The sequence below is a fragment of the Cibotium barometz genome, chromosome 7, assembly GCF_041138505.1.
Source record: "Cibotium barometz isolate CiBa-2024 chromosome 7, ASM4113850v1, whole genome shotgun sequence".
NCBI classification, from domain to species: Eukaryota; Viridiplantae; Streptophyta; class Polypodiopsida; order Cyatheales; family Cibotiaceae; genus Cibotium; species Cibotium barometz.
In genome coordinates this window covers 26,472,651-26,493,062 of record NC_141052.1, presented here as the reverse complement: position 1 = coordinate 26,493,062, position 20,412 = coordinate 26,472,651, and the positions used below count along the sequence as shown (strand labels likewise).

Here is a 20,412-nt window from a genome sequence, read left to right as displayed (position 1 = left end):
GGAGTAACTAATTTTCTATCCTATAATGACTGCACCAGTAATTTTGGCATACTCTTGGATGCATGTATGGTTGTCATTTCCTCATACACTGCATCATTCACAATTGCATCATCAATAGGCTAATCGGTGGGCTGAAACGTAAGCTGATTTCAACCGATATAGGCTGATTTACAACACCTTGTTGAGCATTCATTTTCTCCACATATGAATGTCCAACATTGTACAAAGGTAGAAGTGTATCAAAGATGTCATGTGAGTATACATTTTATGGGTTTTTACATAAAAGTATGGGCTGAATTGAGTTCTCAATAAAGATAACATCTCTGCTCACCAAAATCTACCTTGTGGCCAAACTTTCTAAGCTGTATCCCACAAAAATGCATTTAACCACCTTATCATCTACTTTATTATGTTTTTGCTCAGGCATATGAGTATAAGCAACACAACCAAAATGTTACAGGACCATGGTACATGCAGATTAGATTATTCCATAAATTAAATAATAAAAGAAATAAACCATAACATCATAGCATAAATCAAGAGCATAAAAATCAAAGAACACAAGATTGGGTGCAATCTCCCCCCGACATGTGCGGCTCCACTCCCACACGTGGTATTTAAATCATATTGATAAACTTAGCCCTTGGAGCCATGAATAGCATAGCTTTTCCAAAATTGGGCTTTTTACAAAATTGAACCTTAGTCCAATGCTTTTAAAGCATCTCATCAAAAATAAACCTTGCCCAATATATGTACAATGGGCCAAACCATACAAAATTAAATATTTAGCACACATGTGCTTAGCTAGCTAATCTCGTCCAATTTCCACCTTGGTTGTCTCCAACTCATGATCTATACTCAACATAATCCACAATGTTAGATCATAATTACTTTGGAATCACTCACAAAAATAATTCTAACAAATGGAAATCATTCACTACCATGCTTCACACATAAACCATGCATCGCACATAACTATTTGGATTCACTCCCATAATAAAATATTCTGAAAAATCTCACTCCCGTGATATTCCTCCCAGTTGAGAAGACAATCGTCCTCGATTGTACTATTAGCACACACGGGTGATCAAAGACATTAATTATTCCCCACATTGGATTCACTCACAATGTTTTCATACGCGTCACATGTATTCACAAAATATGTCATTATGTATTTAAGTGGATTCACTCCCATATATCTCACATGCATCACACGTGCCTTAGAGTTGATCGGAATCACTCACAATCAAACTCACACATTGGATTCACTCACAATGTTTTCATACGCGTCACACGTATTCAGAAAGTATACCACACATCTCACACGTGTCACATCTGGTTGGACTCACTCACAACCAACTAGGGTCACCCTCATTAATTCAAAAGCGTTGATTGGATTCACTCACAAAATCAAACTCGTACATTGGATTCACTCACAATGTTTTCATATGCATCACACGTATTCAAAAAGTATACCACACGTCTCACACATGTCATAGCTAGTTAGACTCACTCACAACCAACTAGGGTCACCCTCATTAATTCAAAAGAGTTGATTGGATTCACTCACAATAAAACTCATACATTGGATTCACTCACAATGTTTTCATACGCATCACACGTATTTAAAAAGTACACCACACGTCTCACATGTGTTAGAGCTGGTTGGACTCACTCACAACCAACTAGGGTCACCCTCATCAAGAATTATTTCAAAAGAGTTGATCGGACTCACTCATGATCAAATTCATAGAACCTTTACACGCATCACACATGTCTTAGAGTTGGTCGGACTCACTCACAATCAAACTCACACATTTCTTACATGCGTCACACATGTCACACTTGGTTGGATTCACTCACAACCAAATTAATCACACTTGGATCACCCAAGATATTATTTTTACTTATTGGATCACTTAATAAATTAATTACGGTAACACAAAAACATGCAAATGAGCCATTGAGGGATTCCTACCATTCCAAGCTTCATATGGGGTAATTGCCTAAAAGGCCTTGGTAGGTCATATGTTTATCACATAAGTGGCACACACAACTACCTCTAGCCAAAGAGCATGAGGCACAAACCTGGCCCTTAACCATGCAATGCACCATCTCCATGAGATATTTGTTCTTCCTCTCAACCACACCATTTTTCTAAGGTGTGTAAGGCATTGTGCATTGATATTTTATGCCTCTTCCATATATGCATGAAACTCCTTTGATATATACTCCCCCCCTCGATCTGTGTACGAAGGGTGCCAACTTACATGGAGACACATTTTTAGCCATAAATTCTCTCCCACTTGAAAAACGCGAGATGTCCTCATCTCGCAAACTAGGGGTAATCTCGCAACAGTTCGGTTTCTTTCTCCCAGGCGGCATCTTCAAAAGGATAGAACTTCCATTTAACCAATAATTCTCTCAGAATTCTATTCCTGAGAACCTTTTCTTAAACATCAAGGATTTCTTCAAGTTGGAGTTCCATCTGCCCTTGGGTTGAAGAAGTTAAGATTTCATCACATCAAGCACATGATTCGAACTTGGTATATACTTTTTAAGAAGGTTGACATGAAATACATTATGTACTTTGAGATGAGGAGGCAGCAGAAGCTCGTAGGCTAAGTCACCTACTTTCTTTGTAATCAGATATGGCCCACAATATCTGGGGGATAACGTCTTGTACTTCCCAAGAGACAGAGAACTTCTTTTGGGGCGTACTCGAATGAAGACCATATCTGCTTCTTTCAATTTTTTGTCTGTCCTCTTCTTATCTGCATACTGTTTCTGTCTATCCTGGGCAGCTTTTATATCTTTGCGAATTGACTGCATCTGCTGCTCCATGTCGTCAAGCATCTGTCTAGACATATCGACCCTAATCAATGGGTCGGACCAAGTTAATGGAGTTAAACAATCTTGTCCATACAGAGCTTTGAAAGGGCTCATCCCAATACTTCGGTGATAAGAAACATTGTAGGTGAACTCGACTACGTGCAGATAACTTAGCCACGTCTTGGGTTCCCTACCCCATAGCATGACCGAAGTATAACTTCGATTACTTGGTTTACCCTTTCTGATTGACCATCGGTCTCGGGGTGGTAAGCTGTGCTGAGATCCAAGAAAGTTCCTACTGCTTTGAAAAATGCAGTCCAGAATCTTGACGTGAACTTGGGATCTCGATCACTTACTATTCTCTTGGGTAGGCCATGCAATCTGAAGACTTCCTTGAGGAACACTCTGGCCACATCCACTGCAGTGTAGGTTTCTTTTACTGGAATCAGATGGGCATCTTTGGTTAGTCTATATACTACTATGAAGATGGAGTTGTAACTTGATTGCAGTGAAGGTAATCCAGTTACAAGAAAAGTTTGAAGCCTTTTACAAATCTTTGGGTTAATTGAATTAGCCACATGAGCCTTATACATGTAGATGTGTTGGTGATGTTGCACACAGGGGCTTGCTCACTACACATGGTGTAAAAGGAAAACAACAAGCGAGAGAAGTAGGAATATTGAATGTAAAGCATAGCTAAGGTTGTAAACATTGATATTATAGATAAACAAGAAGATGAAAACATAAGATGCAGGAAGAACGCGAAGAAAACACAAATGCAGATTAGTGGAGCATGCCCAAGAGACCAAAGCACGTTGACATGAAATCACGTCAAAGTTATCACATCGAAACACGAATGCTAAAGCAGAGCAAAGAAGAAAGGCATGGGCAACAAACTTACACTTGAGAAGAATATACATGAGATGGGACTTGACCATCGTGCACGGAAGGACTCACAGTAGAATGATGAGGGCTCATTTTACTCCACATGAAAGGAGAAATTATGAAGAACAACAATACCTTAGTCCTAGTCGATAACTAATTAAAAATTATCGAGCAGAATGGAGTTTGAATCAAGCCATCCTCTCCCTCTCACCCCATCTAAGGAGTGCAATTAAAGCAACAAACATCCTCATAATTATAATAAAATAAAATAAAACTAAATTAATTAATTGATCAAACAAGCTACAAATACCCATTTGTAAAAGAGCATCCTACTACATAGTGTTTTTATTGTAAACTTACATAAACATTAAATGTTAATCAAAATATATTTACACCAACTTGAAAATTTCTAACATTACACCTCCATCCTTGCTTTGTTTAATGATTGATTTGTATTGCGAACAACTATACTCATACGGATAATAAATGCTAATCAAAGCATAACTTACACCAAATCTTTAAAAGTTGAAAACAAAAATTAACATAGCTAAACTTGTAATTATGTTTAAAGATCAAAACTTCAAATGGTAGAAAATATCCAAGTAAAAAAAATGAACTTTACAAAGAAACCTTCACATAAATATATTAAGCCAAAGAAATTAATTAATCGATTTTGGTGGTATAAATTAATACATTTACTAAGGCCTCCCTCGCCATCTGCTCCATTCCCACTCCCTCCGTCTCCTTGTCCTCGTCCTCGCCATCTGCTTGGCTGCCCCCTCCATCTCCTCCTCCTCGTCCTCACCATCTTCTCCATGGCCGTCCCCTCCGTCTCCTCCTCCTCGTCCTCACCATCTTCTCCATGGCCGTCCCCTCCGTCTCCTCCTCCTCTCTCTTGTCCTTGCCATTTGGTTGGCGGCCTCCCTCTCCTCCTTAGTCCCGAGCGCCACGATACCCCTCCTCATCAGCTCCCGAGAACTGCCAACAACGGTTACCTTGCCATTTTCAGTGGCTATCTGCCCCTCCGTTTCGAGACCCTTAGCAGGGATCTCTCGTGTGCGAGCGTGGAAAACTTGCAGGAAACAACCTTTTTTCGCTTGAGGAGCCCCTATATGCTATGTCGAGAAGCATGCAGAAGAGCCCAGACGGACGAACATGCATCCTTGCTAAATTAAAACCTTATGATGCTCGGCTTGATAATTTCATGCTGACTTGGTTCAATTAATTAATTAATTAAAAAAAAAACGTTTTGGTGCCTTATTTTTGTTAGATCTCTTGATTTGCCCTTTCCACTATAGAGTCGTGGGACCTTATTTTGAGCTTGCCATTGGCAAAGGAAGAAGCCAGGAAGGCAGCAAAGTTACGTCCTCAGCAGCAGCTCGAAAGGGTAGCCCAGGCTACCTATGGCAGCTGGTGCCGAGCGGTGCCATTGTGCCACTTCTTTCTGTTCCTCCTCGTCCAGTACGTGCTGGCTGCCTCGGGCTGCAGCTGCCGCTGCTGTGGTGGCTATGGCGTCGTCCAGGTCACATCGCTTGTTTACACTCGTCCTTCGGAACGCATCGAAGTTACCCCTCTCACACCAATGCCGTAACAATCCGTTTTTAGGCGAGCTGATTTGTTCAAGCGGTTCTCAAACCCGTGTTGTTCTTCCGAGGTGACGCCTTCCCGACTCTATATTGCTGCTTTGAGGATGCTTCAGCTTTTTTAGGGCAAGCTTATGTGATCTTCATATGCAGAAGTCTCTTGAAATCCCGGACTTTTGTGACGGCTGCTTCGGCGAGGACATTCTTCACAGCTAGCACGGCCTTAGAGGCACCTGCTACAGATGCCACTGCGGCGGCTTATGACGCCGGGCACATTCAAGTACCTAATCTACAGTCCGTGCTTATTGATTGATCAGATATTCATGTGTTGCTCTCCACTTTTTTTTACATTCATTGTCTTATAAGGTGCTGGAAGGACTAGAGCCGGTTCGCAAGAGGCCTGGGATGTATATTGGCAGCACAGGATCCCGTGGTCTGCATCATCTGGTATGCAGGAACACATCAGTTTTTGTTCTTCTCTCGTGAGTATGCATCCACATGAACTAGCACTGTACTTCCATGTCCAGGTCTATGAGGTGCTGGATAATGCCATCGATGAGGCTCAAGCTGGTTTTTCCACTCAAATAGATGTCGTGCTGTTTCCTGATGGTTCCGTTTGCATCACAGATGATGGACGAGGGGTTAGTATTCCATCCACGTGTCTTCTGGGAAATAAAAACCTCTCAAACGCTGAAGAGTATATGGAACCATTCCTGGCTCTTTGCTAACCATTGTAGCAAATTTAGCTGCATAACTCTACTCCATACTTTCGATTCCTGATTCTTTCATGCTCAAAGTTACCGCATCAGAGAATAAATTGTTATTGGCTTTTATGATTTGCTAATCAGAAGCAGAAGATGCATGCTCAATAAGGTGAATGCTGTTAGAGAGGCACATTTTTCACATTGGTCTACCTTAAACGGCAATATCTATTCATTTATTTATCCCAGTTTTTTAGAGATAAATCCATTGATAAGGTGAAAAGATTTCCCAAGATGCTAGTAATATTTATTCCTTTTGTGATTCTTTCACTTTTCCGTTACGTCACAAATCTGGACGAGGATCCGTAAACGGTTCGTGTAGTAGTAACTCCTCTACAACATGAACTTGCATTATTGATCTTTGATTTAAACCAGACTTTTATGAGGCATTTTAAAAGTTTTTTAGGAAACTTGTTGATAAGGCATCTTTCTAACAGGCTTTGATAAAGCTGCGAATACATGCAACACTTGCATGAAGTTTGGAAGATTTTCTTTGTATCACCAGATTGTTCTTCTTAAATTAAAATTCAAGTCATGAAATGATGTGCACAAGACTACTAGCGTCTGGTTTCTTTCTTAAGTCTAGTTGACAGTTGTTTTTGATCTTTGCATCTTGGCCTCCTACATTCATATGTGGTTGGTGACAATAGTCTTGACTAATATCAATAAAGTGATCTAGGAGAAGATTCAAGATACATGGGGTTTTTTAGGGCTTAAGAGACTTCTAACCACTTCCTAGTCTAGTGTCTTGGGCCTTGTGTGCTTTGAGAAAATTTAAATGAAATTTCAGAACTTTGTGTGGTAGAACATCCCTATTTAAATCATAGTGCCCAAGGGCCAAGAGTAGGTGTAGGTTTGTCCAGCTTCATGGACAAATCTTTTGATATGGTCCACTGTGTTTCTATCACCCCTGAAGAGGACAGCCAATGTGTGGAGTTGATGATATGAGCTAGAAGCTTATGAGTCAAAGATAACAACCTTGTTTCTTTTTCTGTTGATATATTTCTGATTGGGCATGATTCGTTTTAACATGGACATGAGCAGCTGTTGTAGCCTTGTACACTTCCACTCATAGGCTCTCTTAGTGGTAGGCCTGCTGAGTGAATGGGATGCCTATGATGATAGGCTTTCGAGCTCAAAGGCAAGATTAGCCTTGATAGCTATGGTTGGGAAGTAAGTAGGCATGCTGCTCACATATGGATGACGATTAGGATCCAAATTGATGAGGAAGCAGCTCACCATGGAGTGGGTGGGTGGGTGTGTTGTGTGTGTGTAACAAGCCTTCTACATTACCAGGCAGCTCATGGAGCATGAATTGTGATTTGTATATCTTTTGAGTAGCTAATTAAGCTAGCATGCTCATTTCTAAATTATGTTTATGGGTGGCCATTTGCCAGAACGCCCAAAGTTTTTAGTCGTGTGGTAGATGCCCAGATGATTGGATTTAGCACTCGGGTGGTGAGTGGTTTTGAAGGCGAAACCAGATACTCAAATCATTTGAATAAACCATGAACAAGTGAATCTTTATAACGAAACCTTCTTGGACCCAAAGCATGCAACTCCTAGATTTTAGGAGAGTGGATATTTTTGGACAAACACGAATGGATATTTTGTTCGCGTCATTACATCCACAAGTTAAACAAATGGGGGCACTTGTTGCCAAAGCATCTTCGACAAAATCTTTACCTGTTGAGATAATTTTAAGCATAGTAGGTTACCTGAGGACAAGTGGCATCTAGATGTCAGAATATGCAGCGGAAATGATAACCAAACATGGGTAGACAAGAGCAAGTAGACTGCAGAAAATAGACAGCACAAGAAACACAGAGAGATAGGTGTGTAAACTCTTCTCTATACACAAGATCTTGCAGATAACTGAATGATACAATGGTGGGGGGCATGGGGCCTATTTATATGCCCCATGCATGCAGTCGGCTTGCTGAAAAAGCACTCCACGATTGCATCAGCAGTCGGCCAGCAGTAAATGAAGTCCACGACTGCATACAGCAAGTCGGCCAGCAATAAAATACTCCACGCTTGCTGATGGGCAGTCAGCCAGTCACACGACTGCTGATGGGACAGTCGGCCAGTCACACGACTGCTGATGGGACAGTTGGCCAGCCACTAGGTGCTCTTGCCAACCATCTGGCATCCAACCACACCATGGAAAAAATGGAAAAATATAGGGAAAAATACGGGGAGTGAGGAAAAATGATAAAACACCTTATACAGGGCGGGCACACCCACAACAGAGGCCCTGGTGTATAAATATAGACAGGAGATGACTTCTAACACCCCCTCTCAGCTCCTGGCTGGGAAATCAACCCAAGGGAGCTGGAGTGCTGCCTGAGCGTAGCCTGAGGTAAAGACTTCGTGAAGAGGTCTGTTGCATTGTCCTCCGTCAAACAATAAAGTAGCAAGATGTCACCAGCCAAGATCTTCTCACGTACAAAGTGATAGTGTATCTCTATGTGCTTGGTCCGGGGCCCGGGCATGGAAGACCGGGTTCCGAGCAATAGCTATACAACTCTGGTTATCGCACTGAATGACTGTGGGCTCCTTCTGTGGAAACCCAATCTCGCCTAGCAGCCTCCGCAGCTACACAACCTCACAAGTAGCACCACAAGCAGCCTGGTACTCTGCCTCTGTCGAAGAAAGGGCAATAGTTGGTTGCCTCTTGCTGCTCCAAGAAACTGCTCCTGAGCCGAGGGTAAAACTGTATCCTGAAGTAGATCTCCTTGTGTTTGGATCTTCTCCCCAATCTGAGTCACTCCAACCTTGGAGCCTGACTCCATCCCCTCTTGTGTAAAAGAGTCCCAGATCCTTCGTACTTTGCAGATACCGCAAGATCCGCAATCCTGCGTCCCAATGAGTCTTCAATGGCGTCTGCATAAAAGAGCTCAACAGCTCCACGGAGAAGCTCAAGTCCAATCTGGTGTTCAGCAACCAGATCAATGAACCAACCAACTTCCGGTATTGCGAGGCATCAACTGGCTCACAAGGATCAGTAACGGTTAACTTTGTGTTCGGGTCCATCGGCGAAGTAATTGGCTTGCAGTTCTCCATCCCAAAGGCCTCAAGCAACTCATGAACATAGTGCTGCTGAGAGACGAAAAACCCCCTCTGGGTCTGCCAGATCTCCAATCCCAAAAAGAAGTGGAGTAAGCCTAAGTCGGTAATCTCAAACTCCTTTGACAAGGCAGCCTTCGTCACTCTAATGTGCTCCACATGACCTCCAGTGAGAATGAGATCATCCACATAAAGGATGATAAGCGTGACCATGCCACATTCCCGAAAGAGATACAGGTTTGGATTTGCAACCGATCTCTAAAATCCAGTCCGAATAAAGAAGGAATCAATCTTCTGATTCCAAGCCCTAGGAGCCTGCTTAAGACCATACAAGGCCTTACGTAACCTGTAAACCATCCCTTCAGATCCTGGAACAATAAAGCCTGGAGGTTGCTCAACATACACCTCCTCCTGCAGGTCACCATTAAGGAACGCAGATTTTACATCCATTTGATACACGGGCCACCTCTGAGAAGAAGCAAGGGCAAGAACGGTCCGAATCGTGGACATCCGTGCTGTCGGTGCAAAGGTATCCTCGTAGTCGATGCCTGGCCGCTGAGCATAACCTTTAGCCACAAGTCTGGCTTTGTGTTTGTCCACCGACCCATCAGACGAAGAGAGTTATACCCCACAAATACAAGCTTGCGGGACTTGGAGTCAAGCTTCCCCCTCTGCTTCTTCGGAATATGTACATATGCGTCACTCCCAAAGACACGGAAGTGCGAGACATCAGGTTTCGTGCCAAAGTATGCCTCAAATGGAGTCATATGGGGTATTGAAGTCGTCGGAGATCGGTTGAGGGTATGGACAGCCGTTGCCACAACCTCTCCCCAAAGTGGACGAGGAAGATCACGATGCTCCAGCATGGTCCTCGCCATCTCCACCACAGTCCTGTTCTTGCGTTCGACAACTCCATTCTCCGAAGGCGATCCTGTATTGGCCAGTTCCCTTTTGATGCCATGATCTGCACAAAATCTGAGAAATACAGTCGAGGAGAATTCACCTCCTTTATCAGCCCTGAGAGTCTTGACCTGAAATCTAGACTCTTTCTCCACCATCACGTGCCAATCCTTGAACCGAGCAAAAGCTTGGTCCTTCTGAGAAAGAAAGTAGACCCACGTGAATCTGGTACAATCATCAACAAGCAGCATAAAGTAGAGAGATCCTCCCAAAGATGGTGTCTGCTGAGGTCCACACAAGTCAGTGTGAATCAACTCCAATGGTTTCGAAGCCCGCCTGGAATCCTGCTTCAGAAAGGATTCCCTGTGCTGCTTACCATGTATGCAAGAACTGCAACGCCCTTGCCTACTACCAACATCTGGCAAGCCAACCACCATCTGGTCTCGGAAAGCTCTCCTCAATGCATCCACATTTAAGTGGCCAAAACGAAAGTTCCACAAATCTCCGACCTGAGAACCTGTCAACGAGGAGAGTGCAGAGAGCTTGTAGATACCTTTCTCCACACCGCCTTCCCAAACAACCTGGCCAGTCTCACGGTCCCGTAGAGCAACTGAATGCTCCTCAAATTCCACTCGAAAGCCAGTCTTGCATACTTCATGCACTGACAGAAGATGAAAACCCAGAGCAGGGACATAAAGAACACGAGAAGCATGCTTGCCCCCCTTGCCGTCGGGAATAATCTCCATCCGGCCCTCACTATGTATCGGAATAGTGGAGTTGTCGCCAATAAAGATGCGACCTGACTGCCGTTGCAGATCCAGAAAGAAGTCACGGGATGGAGTCATGTGCCTGGAAGCACCACTGTCAAGAATCCATTCCCGGTTATCCTTCGCGGTGAAGTCAATTGCCTCCTTGCTCGAAGATGATGAAGCGTCGGAGTCCACCATCTCTAAGTGCACAAATGCCGGAGTCTTTGCAGCTGAGGCTGAGGAATCAGCACTCTTCCCTGTCCGCTTAGGACACTTCCTCCAATAGTGGCCTTTCTCGCCACAATCATTGTAGAATCTTTCGGCCTTCAGCTTCTCTCGTTCTGAGTCAGGCTTCTTCTCAGAAGACTTCTCTGGTGAAGCCTTCCCTTTGCCCTTGTTGTTATTCCGGCCTTTCGATCGTTGGCCAGTTAAGGCCTCCGAACCGCCGCTATGAGGAGGGTTCGTGAAACGTTCCTCCTGGTCCAAGACCATTGGCACAAGCTCCTCCGAGGTAATGGTGCTGAGCCTGCCACTCGTAATCAACGAGGAATAGAAAGCAGAATATTGAGCAGGCAAGTGATGGCCATGTCTTCAGATGATATCTCCTTCCCTGCTTGTAGGACTTCCTGCTGAAGGGCCTGCAGCTTGTTAATGTGTTCCCGCATCGTCGAGGACTTTGGAGGGTTCATAACCCGCATTTGCACTTCCAAGGAGATCCGTTTCATGGGTGATACCCTGTTATAAAGTGAAGCCAAGTGCTCCTGTATGCCTCTCGCCAGCGTCATGTGCTTTACATGATTGATCACTTGTGGTGTGCAGTTGAGGAAAATAAATGACCGGACCCTGGCGTTGACACGATCCCACATGTGTGCCTGTGCCTCTCGGTCCTTCCTCGTCGACAGTAACTCCCCTTCGTCTGCTTCCGGCCGTGGAACCCCGATGATGATGAAATCAGCAAGGTCATATGATTCCAGCACAGACTCCATCATGACCTTCCAGATGCCGTAATTGGACCCGTCCAACTGACGATCCACTGGGAACGTGGGGAGAGTCGGAATCTTCACGTGCTTCTCAGCCATCTCTAGTAAATCTGCCATCGCGGGGAGTAAACTGAAAGGGTGGGTGGGTGGGGAAAAAAAATCTGTAAAACTTGCAAGTGGCTGTCCAGCACCTTTAGCCCGCCTTTCTCTTGCACCTTCTCTTCCCAAACAGTCCAAAACAGTCCAATCAACAACCTAACATTCCCCCTCTTGCTCAGAAAAAACTCCCAAGATCTATCACGAGCCTAGGGCTCTGATACCATGTCAGAATATGCAGCGGAAATGATAACCAAACTTGGGTAGACAAGAGCAAGTAGACTGCAGAAAATAGACAGCACAAGAAACACAGAGAGATAGGTGTGTAAACTCTTCTCTATACACAAGATCCCGCAGATAACTGAATGATACAATGGTGGGGGGCATGGGGCCTATTTATATGCCCCATGCATGCAGTCGGCCTGCTGAAAAGCACTCCACGACTGCATCAGCAGTCGGCCAGCAGTAAATGAAGTCCACGACTCCATACAGCAAGTCGGCGAGAAACAAAATACTCCACGCTTGCTGATGGGCAGTCGGCCAGTCACTCGACTGCTGATGGGACAGTCGGCCAGCCACTAGGTGCTCTTGCCAACCATCTGGCATCCAACCACACCATGGAAAAAATGGGAAAAAATAGGGAAAAATACGGGGAGTGAGGAAAAATGATAAAACACCTTATACAGGGCAGGCACCACCCACAACAGAGGCCCTGGTGTATAAATATAGACAGGAGATGACTTCTAACACTAGAATGGGACATGTGGCATCCAAAATGGGACAAGTAGCCTTACACTTGTCAATTAAAGTAGCCACTTGTTATTTGGAGCTTACTCTTTCCATTCTAGAGCATTGAAGCCTCAAATCTATAAATTGGAGCACTCCCTCTTCATTTTTCAAACTTTTCTCATCAATTTTAAGGCTGCATACTAGAGAATACACTTGCTGCACATTGTCAACAACGGTCTATGGTGGTTGTCCCGGCCAAATTGCACCATATTTGGTAAAACCAAGGTGTGGAGTCTGGAGAGAGAAGATAACTTCCTACCCGGACTTTTAGACCCTAAAAATCAAAATTTTTAGATTTCAGTCCACTTATATTGGATGTACTGGCTGTGAGCATCTTTTCAGCTCTCATCTATTATAAAGGTTCAGGCACTGTGGTTTGGTTCAATAAATTCCTGCAAAGGGCGAGGAACCTGTTCTCCTCTCTCAGTGAGTTCTCGTTTCTCTTTTCTCTAAATCCTACTTTCTTTCATTATTTGTGATTGTTGTTTAAGTAGGTTTGTTACAAGTAGTTCATCTATTTTGTTTATTTCACGTGTCCCTGTGTTACATGGTATCAAAGCTAGGTCTTCTCTTGTGAGAACTTTCCTAGGGTGACATATTTTTTGGCCAGCCCACAGATTGCATTAAACGTGTCGGGAGAAGGAGAGAAGAATATTCATGAACAATCTAGGGATTCTTGACGTTCTTTAATGGTGTCTTTTTCAGACTATGAGAAGATACAAAGGTACAAAGAGCTCGAAGTAGATCCAACGATTCAAGTTTTGACGGAGAGGAGCTAAAGCTAGAGGTGAAGCTAAAGTCTTTGAAGACTTTCTTACTGAGAAGGCTCTTGTGATTGATGGTGTTGCAGCAGCGAAAGCCTACCTCCACATGAAAGGAGTCTCTATTTCAGAATAGTCAAAGATCATGAAATTTATTTTACCCACCATCATCAGAGTAGGTAGTAAAGCTATAACCTCGAAGTCCCACCATATCCAAGTTACCTCATCTTGTCTTGAAAATCTTTATAAGGACAAGTAACTTCATAAGTAGCTGCCAAGCGGGAGTTCAAGCTTGGAGAAAAGAGTGTCAAGTTTGATGTTTTTTATGGTAAGAGAGATTCTCAAAAAGCTGTTTCTTTTATTAGGCGATTTGATGATTTTTTTTTGATGGTGAAGATTATTCAGAAAAGTCCAAGATCAGTTTGGCGAGAATGCACTTGAAGGATGCTACCCTGAATTGGTGGCTCAAGATTGTCCGTGAAGAGAATGAACCGATACATGGAAGAACTACAAGGAGATGTTCAATAAGAAGTTTTTACCTTCATCCTTTGAAGGTGATGTGTAGCAAGAATGGGATGAATTGAAATAGAACCAAGGGGAGAATGTTGAAACTTATATCAATAAGTTTGCTGCAACCTCTCTCAAATTTACATCTCTCAATGAAATTCTCTCAAATATGGAGATGAGGAAGTTATCCATAGCTTACATCGAACGCTTCGACAGGTGGCCAAGATGACAAAAGCGAACACCTTGGAAGTAGCTCAAGATGCAGCCATAGAACTTGAAGATTGCATATGCCTTGGACAACTGGGAAGTCTTACAAAGAAGAGTTCCAAAAGAAGAAGGCCAAGGTGTTTGACCAAAAGAAGTCAGAGCAACAAGAGCAGAAGCTGAAGAATGGCATTAAACCACCTTTGCCATCCAGAAGGAAGTTGATGTATCAATAGCTGGCAAAGTATACCAAGCAAGGAAAATGCTTTAATTGCGGAGAAAAAGGACATATGGTTGGACAATGCCCCAACTGAAAGAGTGCACAGAGCGGAAGCAAATAAGCACTAGAGTGTGCTGAGTAGAGAGTGCAAGAGAGAGAGAGATATGGAGCAACTATGCTGAATATACTGAAGTGATATAGTCCCAAGCAAGAGACAGAAGTAGTCTCATAAGTGAGGGAGCAAAAGATAGACTAGGCAAGATACAAAACTGAGAGGCCAGTCCACCTATTTATAGGTGAGGAGAGTTGGTCGACTGGAAATGCTAAAGGTGGCCGTCTGGAAAAAAAGGCATCCAGGCTGGGAAAAATCCCCAAAAAATATATAAAATAAGGGTGGCCAGCCCACAATCAAGGGCCATGCAAAAGGGACCAAAAGGACACCAGACATGGGCAGAAACTAGGGATGAATGTGCTAACACCACCTCTTAGCACCAGATGCTGAACAAACTCCGAGAAGCCGATGATGAGGAGCCAAGGAAGCCTGAGAAACCGGCTTGGTGAACAAATCTGCAGCATTCTCCGCTGAAGGACAATACTCCAAACGTAAATCTCCAGCAAGAACCCGTTCACAAACATAGTGATACTATATCTCAATGTGTTTCGTACGAGCATGAAACACAAGGTTCTTGGCGATGGCGATGCAACTCTGATTGTCACACCAAAGAAGAGTAGATTCGGAAGGAGGACAGCCAAGCTTCTCCAATAATCTCCGCAACCAAATCGCCTCACATGCAGCATAACAAACCGCATGATACTCCGCCTCTATAGAGGAAAGCGCCACAGTAGGCTGCTTTTTATTGCTCCATGAAATGGCTCTAGACCCGAGTGAAAAAACACAACCAGTGGTCGAACGTCGAGTATCTGGATCTCCAGCCCAATCTGAATCAGACCATCCAACCAGAGTGCATCCTTGGCCATAGAAGATATCAAAGTCCAAAGTGCCAAGTAAGTACCGAAGAACTCTGAGAGCACACCCCCAATGCTGCTGACGGGGTTTGGATGAGAAAGAACTCAATAAACTGACTGCGAAACATATGTCCAATCAGGAGTAGGTTGACCAAACCAAACAACCGACGAGAACCCGATACTGTCCCTGATCAATCCTTGGAGAAGCATCAAGTAGAGAAAGCTTCTCACTAGTATCCATAGGAAAAGATACTGGTTTGCATCCCGACATCTGAAATCTGTTAAGAATCTCCCGTGTGTACTTCTGTTGAGAGAAGAAAATGCCCTTCAAGGTTTGCCAAATCTCAAAGCCAAGAAAATAATGCAGAAGGCCAAGATCTGTCATCTCAAACTGTGGCTCCAAAGCATCCATGATTGAACGGATCCTCACAGAATAAGAACCTGCATCGAATGTGCATGAGAACGGTGCAGGCCGAGCTTCTGAAAGAACTCTTCAATCCGCTGGTACCAAGCCTGCGGAGCGTGCTTCAGACCATATAAAGCCTTCTTCAGGCGGTACACCTGATCCTGTTTGCCTGGAGCAACAAATCCCGGCGGCTGATCAACATAAACCTCCTGTGTAAGCTCTCCATTCAGGAAAGCCGACTTGACGTCCATCTGGAAAACGGGCCATCTATGATGTCGTGCAAGAGCAAGAATGGTGCGAATGGTCTCATCGAAGTCGACTCCAGGGTGCTGAGCATAACCCTTGGCAACCAACCTCGCCTTGTGCTTGTCCAAGCTGCCATCAGCTCGGAACTTCGATTTGAAGATCTAATGCACACCAATCACCTTACGTTGCAGTGGCCTAGGCACCAAAATCCAAGTGCCATTCCGTTCAATAGCATCCAGCTCTGCTTGCATAGCACGACGCCAAGGCTCATGTGAAAGAGCCTCGTCCACAGAAGTGGGATCAGAAGGACCATGTGAATGATAGAGGACATAAGAGCATAGTTAACAAACATGTTGCCCTCATGAATTTTTTCCTTGTAACTTTGGAAGATTGCCGAAGAGAACCAGGCGGAGGAGTAGAAGGAAGCTCACGTAACCCATAATCACGAACTGTCTGATAGTACCATCCAGGCACAGATCTGCTTGAACTTGCTAGAGGAGGAGCAAAGTCATCATCATCTGACTGAGAATCCACAGCTGGAGGTGTAACAGAAACAGAGGGAGGAGGCGGCGGCGGAGGCGGAGGTGGAGGAAGAAGAAGCTCACCACCCCCCTCTGAAGATATAGGAGTCTCGTTGAACACCACATCACGGCTCACAACAACTTTGTCGGCCTGAGGATCATAAAGACGATATGCCTTGGACACAGTGCTGTATTTGAGAAAAAGTCATGCGCTGAGACTTCGAGTCCAACTTGGAGTGATGCTCCTTAGGCACATGAACATACGCCGAACAACCAAATATTCGGAAATAAACAATAGAGGGCTTCTCACCATGGAAAGCCTCATATGGAGTTTTATCTGGAAGCGCAGGAGTAGGAGACCTATTCTGAATGTAGACAGCAGTGGAAGCCGCCTCAGCCCAGAAACGTCGAGGTAATGAAGAATGCTCAAGCATAGCACGGGCCATCTCCATATAATGGTCCTATTCTTCCTCTCTGCAACTCCATTCTGTGATGGAGTATATGCTGTAGTAAGTTGTCTCCGAATGTCATGGGTCTTGCAATATTGCTGAAACTCCTGGGTTGTAAACTCACCCCCTCCGTCGGTCTAGAGAGCCTTGACTAAGCAACCGGTCTCTTTTTCCACCTCAACTCTCCAATCACAAGAGTGCTGAAAAGCCTCATCCTTGGTCTTCAGAAAGAAAACCCAAGTATATCTGGAGAAGTCATCCACCATCACGAGCATGTACAACGCCTCACTCAAAGACGCGGTACTCATAGGACCACATAAGTCTACATGAACAAGAGCAAGTGATGGCGAAGATCTGTGTCGTCTCCTTTGGAAAGGCGGCTCGGTGTTGCTTCCCTTGTAAACAAGAGGAACAAGCAGAAGATGGAGTCTTAATGATCGGTAAACCCTCAACTAACCCATCCTTCGAAGCTTGCTGTAGAAGCTGATAACTCGAATGGCCAAACCGAGCATGCCAAAGAGCAGAAGAAGAACTAGAAGAAAGCAAAGCGGTCAACTTGTACGGACCACTATCTTGGACTCCGTGAGCCAAGATGCTACCAGTCTCCTTATCATGAATGGTAATCTCATAACGAGAGAAGATCACCTCCGCACCCTGAGCTGTAAGAGCACTCATTGACAAAAGGTCAAAAGCCAAATCTAGAATGTACAGAACGTCAGAGAAGTACCTCTTGTCCTCAGAAGAGCGGAAGATGGGGATGGTGCCATGTCCATGCACTGGCACGGGACAAGAATCTCCCAAAGTGATCTCGCTTGACCTGGTAGTGAAGTCCTCGAACCAATCTTGATGGGGTGTCATGTGAGCAGTAGCACCGGTATCCACAATCCACGACCGCGACTGAGAAGTCACAAGAGCAAGTATACGACGAGTACCTGCTAATAGAAGAATGCCATCATCCTTCTTGGTCTGAGACACCGCTGTAGAGGAAGAGTTGTTTGCTTCTTCATCCTGCTTCTTCTTGTGGCATTGGGGCGATTTATGACCCTTCTTGCCACAATAATGACATTCAATGTCCTTGTTTTTAGAAGATTTGCTTTTGTCTTTATCCTTGTCGTTATCCTTGGAGTTATTGTCAGAACCCCCTTTCCCTTTCTTTTGTTGATTCTTCCCTTTATCTCGCGCAGCCAAAGCTCCATTAGAACCACCAGAGGTGCCAATCCGCTCCTCAAAGCGAGACTCAATCTGCATGATGGAGGGGAGAACTTCCTCCCAAGTAACTGGAACAGGATGAGGAGAAGAAACAAGAGACTGAAAATAAGCATCAAACCTCTCTGGAAGCTTGGAGAGAAGCCGAATAGCCATATCCTCCTTAGAGATATCCTTGCCACAAACAGCAAGCTCGTCCCGGAGATCTTTCATCTTCGAGATGAAAGCAAATAAAGATGGAAAGGCGGAAACTGATAAGTTCATAAGCTGCTTTGCCAATGCTAAAATCCGAACCGGAGACTTAATCTCGTAGAGATTTGCAAAAGCCTTGCTGAAAATGAGCACGAGGGGAGCTCGTAGGTGCTTACAAGCAAGATCATGATGAGAGTATGTGAAACAAAGTGATGATCACAAGCTAATTAGGTTGTAAGATAGACGAACTTGCACACATAGAGAAGCTTGAGATGTGCTTGTACTTCCATTGCTTGAAAATGACCCCTTTTATATGGGTAGAGTACATCGTTTCTTGTTCCATGCATGTGGGATAATCCACTTTTGCCATATGGCTTCATGCTCACCTCCTCACTCCTTGCCTTTACATGTGCTCTATCACACCACACTGTTAGCAGTCATCTCCTGTCTGTACCATATTACTCAGTGAGGGCCTGTGCTGTCGGTGTGCCCGCGGGGGCCCTCTGTTTTTGGGCTGGCCGACCAGCAGCCTGGGGTGGTATAAATACCACCTTTGCACCCACACTCCATTTTGTACGGGATCTTGTATATATAGTAGAGTATATACAGCTTCTCTCTCTCTACACTTCTGCATTTTCTTTCTCATAGGAGTTGTCTCATTTTCCACTGAACATTCCGACATGGTATCAGAGCCCCTGGTGGCTTGAAGCTTGGAGACAGAGGGAGCTTGAGGGTTTGCTGTTTTTTGGTTGATTGGAGATTTCTTGGGCTGTTCGGGACTTGGAGAACGGGTAGAAGGCGGCCATCACCGTTGTACAGCCACCTTGCATAGTGTTTGCAGCCACATCAAAGTAGGTAGTCAAGCTATAATCTCGAAATCCCACCATATCCAAGCTACCTCATCTTGTCTTGAAAATCCTCATAAGGACACGTAACTTCACAAGTAGCTGCCAAGTGGGAGTTCAAGCCCGGAGAAAAGAGCGTCGAGTTTGATGTTTTTTATGGTAAGAGAGATTCTCAAAAAGCTATTTCTTTTATTAGGTGATTTGATGATTTTTTTTGATGGTGAAGATTATTCAGAAAAGTCCAAGATCAGGATGGCGAGAATGCACTTGAAGGATGCTACCTTGAATTGGTGGCTCAAGATTGTCCATGAAGAGAAAGAACCGATACATGGAAGGACTTCAAGGAGATGTTCAATAGGAAGTTTTTACCTTCATCCTTTGAAGGTGATGTGCGGCAAGAATGGGATGAATTGAAATAGAACCAAGGGGAGAATGTTGAAACTTATATCAATAAGTTTGTTGCAACCTCTCTCAAATTTACATCTCTCAATGAAATTCTCTCAAATATGGAGATGAGAAAGTTATCCATAGCTTACATCAAACGCTTTGATGGGTGGTCAAGATGACAAAAGCGAACAGCTTGGAAGTAGCTCAAGATGCAGCCATAGAAGCAGAAGATTGCATATGCCTTGGACAATTGGGAAGTCTTACAAAGAAGAGTCCCAAAAGAAGAAGGCCAAGGTGTTTGACCAAAAGAAGTCAGAGCAACAAGAGCAGAAGTTGAAAAATGGCGGTAAACCACCTTTGCCATCTCGAAGGAAGTTGATGTATCAATAGTTGGCAGAGTATACCAAAAAAGGAAAATGCTTTAACCGCGGAGAAAAAGGACATATGGTTGGACAATGTCCCAGCAAGCTAAAGAAGGAGAATCAATTGCAAAAATCACCCAAGTGAATGCTCTCCCTGAAGAACTCTTGCAATTGGATGATACTCCTTCAGTGAAGAGGAAGCCGTTTATGGCTTGGGGCAAGGTTGCCAATCAGCCTGTTCTTATCCACTTTGATATTGGTGCTACTCACCATTATATCCATCCTTGGATCATTAAAGCTCTCAAATTGCCCAAGGAGAGATTTGGTAGTCCGAAAATGTCAGGTGTTGCCTTTGAAGGGATGCAATCTGAGATCACCCCAATCCTCGGGAAACTTAGGATTGAGATAGGGGATGAAAGAAAGAGCAAACACAAGTTGTAGGCCCAAACCACAAACTGTAGAAGGCTGTGAACAGTTGATTATTACTGAAAATGAG

General features: G+C 44.1%; 1 protein-coding gene across 2 annotated transcripts in view; it reads left to right on the top strand.

The window, feature by feature from the left end:
* The first annotated feature begins 5,010 nt into the window (after positions 1–5,010).
* Positions 5,011–20,412, top strand: part of LOC147636837 (DNA gyrase subunit B, chloroplastic/mitochondrial-like) — a 148,903-nt gene continuing 133,501 nt past the window's right edge. The window contains exons 1-4 of one of the 2 annotated variants that reach the window (XM_086800394.1): positions 5,011–5,371; positions 5,454–5,580; positions 5,667–5,747; positions 5,828–5,941. In XM_086800394.1, the coding sequence (XP_086656520.1) occupies positions 5,121–5,371; positions 5,454–5,580; positions 5,667–5,747; positions 5,828–5,941 (573 nt within the window). In that variant the 5' untranslated portion in view covers positions 5,011–5,120. The remainder of the gene's footprint in view (positions 5,372–5,453; positions 5,581–5,666; positions 5,748–5,827; positions 5,942–20,412) is intronic. The other variant, XM_086800393.1, reaches the window with a different exon arrangement.